The 5,075-nt window shown below is 40.0% G+C and overlaps 1 protein-coding gene across 1 annotated transcript; it reads left to right on the top strand.

The window, feature by feature from the left end:
• Positions 1–3,836: 3,836 nt before the first annotated feature.
• LOC138001376 (uncharacterized) lies at positions 3,837–4,316 on the top strand. The gene has a single exon (XM_068848019.1). It carries the CDS (start codon positions 3,837–3,839, stop codon positions 4,314–4,316), a length of 480 nt encoding a protein of 159 aa, XP_068704120.1.
• The last annotated feature ends 759 nt before the right edge of the window (positions 4,317–5,075 follow it).

The following is a 5,075-nucleotide window of genomic DNA, read 5'->3' as shown; positions in this document are numbered from 1 at the left end:
CAACCGTCTCCATCACAACAAGAAACCGTGGGAAAACGCACCATCTAAGAGGTCCAACAGTGACCTCTCATGGGTGTCCAATGTTGTGTGACACTCATCCAACCGTTGTAGTCGATCATAGTCAACTATCTTTAAGTCCTTATTAACTGTGTCATGATTGCTGAAAGATTTCATACATGTAAATTAAGGTCGCTGAAACACTTGGGACAGGAAGGAAGTTCCTTGTGTTGCTCCCTTGGGATTTGACAATTAAAGTAGAATACTTTCCACCTCCAGGCCATCATGTCACTTTCACGATCATCAATTACTCCGTTTTTCACAAACAGTAAGGGGCTTTTACCAGTGCAAAAGATTGGCGTGTCTGAACGACATGCCCCACAAGCATTAATTAAAGATCGTGCCAAGGAATAATAATTGGTGACCACCGAAAGTCATTCAAAAATATACATGCGGTCTTATTAACACCAACCCATGCAAAACTTCCAGATGCTGGGTTACAAAAAGATACCAATTTGAAAGATACCAATCTCGACCCCAGAGCTCTTCTCTTCACGGAGGGGGAGAAGAGCTCTGGGGAACCCTGAAACAAAGTGTCTTCTTATTAGTTTTCGTGAAGAATAATCAAAATCGTCTGTAATTGGTGCATTCATGTTAGCACGAGGAGTGAGCAGGCGCTGTAAGATTCAAATAGCCAATTTTTGGCTATAAGTTTCCCAGAGCCTTGGGTCGATCCGAGGCTCTGGTGACGAGAATGGAAAGATACTAGTCAGTGGATTGAAAATGGATGTGTTCCCGCAATTAGCAGGACCAACAATCATCATGTTCCTGTATTTGCTGCAGCCCTTAGTTAACAAGTCAAGCACAGCATCTACGAAAATGCAGACAGGGACTTCATATTTTCAAGTACTTCAAGTGTGCATTGCAACCATTGGCCATAACAATTTTCTAGGCAATCACTCTCGTTTGCTTCATGTAATAAGGCCCATTTCAAACGTCGAGTTTTTGCCGTGTTGAATTCAATTGGAATTAGAGTTGACACAAATACATTAAACTCAGCTTCGTTTTAGACGTCGGTTTTAATTTGTCGTTTTTAATTACGATTATTCTAGAATTATTACTGGGTTGCCGTATGGCAATCCCAGTCGGAAAAGGGGTGGCATTTGTTAAAAGTCTTGCTTGTCACTCCCCTGCTAAGTGGTGTCTTTGTTCATAGAGCTTTCTGCTCATATTTTCTTAGGATAGAGAGGGTAGTGGAAATGCGTAGATTTCTCTGGCTGGACACAGCAGTAAACTTAACCTGCAATGGCGTCGAAAGTCATGTAACGCAAATGGCGTTTTAGTGGATCTTTAAACAAAATGTACCCTTATGGAGCTCAATAATGGAAAGTCAGTTGGATAAACTAGGCAGGCTTTGAAAAGAAATACCTGGAATCGTAAAAGCGACGAGTAATGGACTTTGACAACAATCTTTCGCCAAACGAGCCGAAATCAAAGTGAGGTGTATTTCCAATCTTTTATCACGAGTAACACTGAAACACTGAAACCAAATGGAAAATTATCTGGTAACTTATGGGTTCAGCAAAGTCAGATTTAAAAAAATAATTGGAAATGTGACAGTCGAGAATTATTTGAAAGAAAGCTTGTTGAGTCTTTTGTGCATCATTATTCAAGGAAAAGGTTCTTCAGGAAAGGGTTTGAACCTGAAGTACAGGGTAATTTGACACAACTGAGTTTCGTGTGTTCACGCACGCAATGAAATAGGAAGAGGTTTTCGCCTGTAAGAGCAAATATGTTGTTTGTTTTAAAAAAAATTGTTCACTGGAAAAGGATTCTGTGGTATTTTCTGCCTTTGTGAATTATAATATCATGTTGTGTATTGAAAATTCGAGCTTAAGGTTGAAATGTGATATGGGAAAATTTTTTTAGTATTGCTCTGTAAGCAGGAAGGGTTCACGAAAATAAACAGGTCTGTTGGAAGCGTGCTTGAGTTTCAACAAAATGAGCCCCAAAATCAGTGAAAAATTGTGACGCCGATGAATAGTAAAGTAGCTGCTATTTCCATAATGATGGAAATACCTGGTGATAAATAACGTCGTACATAACATCGTAAATTTTGACTTTGCAGAAACAAATGGTCAACCTCAGGAGTTGGGCGATTGTGATCTTTGTTTTGACTTCGCTCATTTTATTTGTCAAAGTTTATAAAATTAACAGAAAAAGAAACTTAGGGCCCGTACGCACTGGGCAACTTTTTGTTTATTTTGCGAAAAAACTTGTCATCGTTTCCGCGATACAATTGCGCACTGTGATTTTTTTCCCACCAAATTTTGTCAAGCCTTACCATACTTCAAAGGTGCCGTTGTGCTGCTTCGGAGCAGGACATATTTTTGTCAGGCACGAAAGCTATACATATTTTTCACTTTACACGGCATGAACTAAAGAAAAAGTTTTGAAGTGCGGCCACGATTACCAAATTGGAAATTCGGCGGGGAAATTTTCGTTGAGATATTTGGCTTACAAAAACCCGGTATCTTGACACCATTTGACACAGATGCTTCACTGTTTGGCGAGTAAACATGCCGCAGTAACTTAATCATGGCGCCCGCTGACTTCCGGCCATGTCACTTTCGATTTTGCGATTTATTTGTGCAGCAAAAAGTAGAATAACAAAATTGAACATAGCAAACATCTCCCAAAATGTTTGTCGCTGATCGTAACTTTTTATATTCTATATTCACGGTTCGAAATTAATATTGTTTTCATGTCGTAAATATTTTATTCTTGATCGACCGTCCCGGAAACTTCCTTCCGCTCTTTCTAAAAACTGTGCATCAATATTTATTTACTTTTGCATCAATATTTGTTTTTCATAAAGCAAGCTAACAAAATCTGTACCTTACTGAGTTCGCATTTGTTAGCGTTAATAGTATTTTCGGTCTGATGCTTCTGTTTTATGAAGGGGCATATTGTTTAGGTCAACCATCCAGATACTAACCCCGCTGGACAGCCTTAACTTCAGTACAAAACTGTCAGATGCTCAGAGGTCACGCTTAAACTTGTGGTGAAAAGAAGTTGTGAGGAAACTTGAAAATTATCAACATGTCAGCCCAGAAGCCAATGTTTCTCTCTTCTCTTTTATTTGTTATTCTTCAGAGACTGGAAAGCTGTAGCTCAGTACCACACAATTCAGTGCCTTCTGATTTTCTGTAACACGTACCACAGGCAACCCAGTGTATGCTTCACGGAAGCATGTCTCAAAATGAAATGTGCTTCTTTGGCATTCCGGGTTTTTTTCATGTAAACAAAGAAGAAAATATGTTAGCGAAAGCATCTAAAAAGAGGAGCTCATCAAATGGACGGTGTGACTTTTCCGTAATTATGACAACAGTCACCGGCTATGTTGCAAAATGGCGGACAAATGCCGTGGGTTTATTTTGTACGCTGTAAAATGCTGCAGGGCCTGAAGGCAGACACTTTTCTCTTTACTTTTGACTCTTGCTGCAAAGAGACGCCACCAGTTGATTGGGCAATCTCTCATTTTATTTGTTTCTCGCAGAAACAGTGGAAATTTAGCGACTGCCAGATCCGTAAAGCGATCGTGCCGGAGGTTGAAGCGCAACATTGGTTGGTGGAAGACAGTTTCCTCAACATATTCAGCCTCATGGTTTAAGAAAACGTTTAGAATATCCCGGGGAACATTTGATTTTATATTAGAGAAAATCCGACACCGGCTACAAAGAGAAACCAAGAGCTAACATCCCATTAGCCCAGAAGAGAGACTCGCCATTTGTCTCTACCGTTTAGCTTGAGGAGATTATTATTTCACTATATCAGAAATGGTGGGTCGTGGGCTTTCCACTGTAAGCTCCATTGTACACGAGGTCTGCGAGGCTATAGTAGAAGAAATGTGGGACAGTTCGCTTTCATGTTATATACTTACAACAGAGGATGACTTTAAAGGTAAAATTCTTGACACCGAAGAACTCTGGCAATTTCCTTGTTGCTGGGCAGCCATAGATGGCTGCCACATCCCAATCAAGTGTCCGGATGGGGGCCTGGAAGCGTGCAAAGAATACCACAACTTTAAAAACTTTTATAGCATAGTTTTGATGGCACTGGTTGATGCCAAATACCGGTTTGTTTCGGCTACCTGTGGATTTCCTGGTAACAACCATGATTCAATCATTTTCCAATTCACCAATCTTTGGAATAAAATTGAAGAGGAGAACTACCTGCCAGAAATTGCTACGAAAGTGTATAGTTTTTCTGTGCCACCTCTTGTTATTGGAGACTCTGCATTTCCCTTTTGTCCCTGACTGATGAAACCATATGGTAACTCTGATCTGACCAGAAAACAAAGCTATTTCAATTATCGTTTAAGTCGTGCACAGATGGTGACAGAGGGTGCTTATGGTCAACGCAAAGGCAGGTGAAGGGTTCTTCTAAGAAAATGCGAAAGTAGCAGTGATGCAGTGAGGTTAGCAACACTGACTTGTATAGTTCTGCATGATGTCTGCATTGACCAAGGAGACTCTATTTCCAAAAAGCTTGATCTCACTTTAGACCCAGTAACTCAAGAAAGAAGAAACCGTGCAGAAATCCGTGAGCTCCTTCAAATGAGAGACGTTCCAAAAGTTAAGAATACTTCAGGTGCTGCTCAAAAGATCCAAAATGCACTTAGTGATTAATAATTTGTGGCAAGAAAAGGTAACTGGTATAGTATGTTAAAATACACTAGCTATCTCAAACTCCCATTTCTTTCAATGTGTCATGATTTTTTTTTAAAGCATGGGCAAAGCAAACCGATAGTGTCATATTTATTTGAGTCATCAGACAAACAAACAGCCATGTATTTTATGGCACCTGTCATCTCTGTTTACATGATGACTACAATGGCATGCTTGAATCTGGCGGCCCTGTTAGCCTGATTGAGTGTTATGTGAACCTCGCCGACTTTCTGTTCAATAAAATATTAAGAGGGATGACAGTTGCAGGCTAAACAAACTGCTCCCTGAGATCAAAAGCACATAAGTATTGTGTGTTTCCAGAAAATATTCATACCCTCCACAACCCCT

Source organism: Montipora foliosa, chromosome 4 (assembly GCF_036669935.1).
Source record: "Montipora foliosa isolate CH-2021 chromosome 4, ASM3666993v2, whole genome shotgun sequence".
Lineage (NCBI taxonomy): Eukaryota > Metazoa > Cnidaria > Anthozoa > Scleractinia > Acroporidae > Montipora > Montipora foliosa.
Note: the sequence above shows the minus strand (reverse complement) of the source record. Positions and strands in the feature narration are given on the sequence as shown.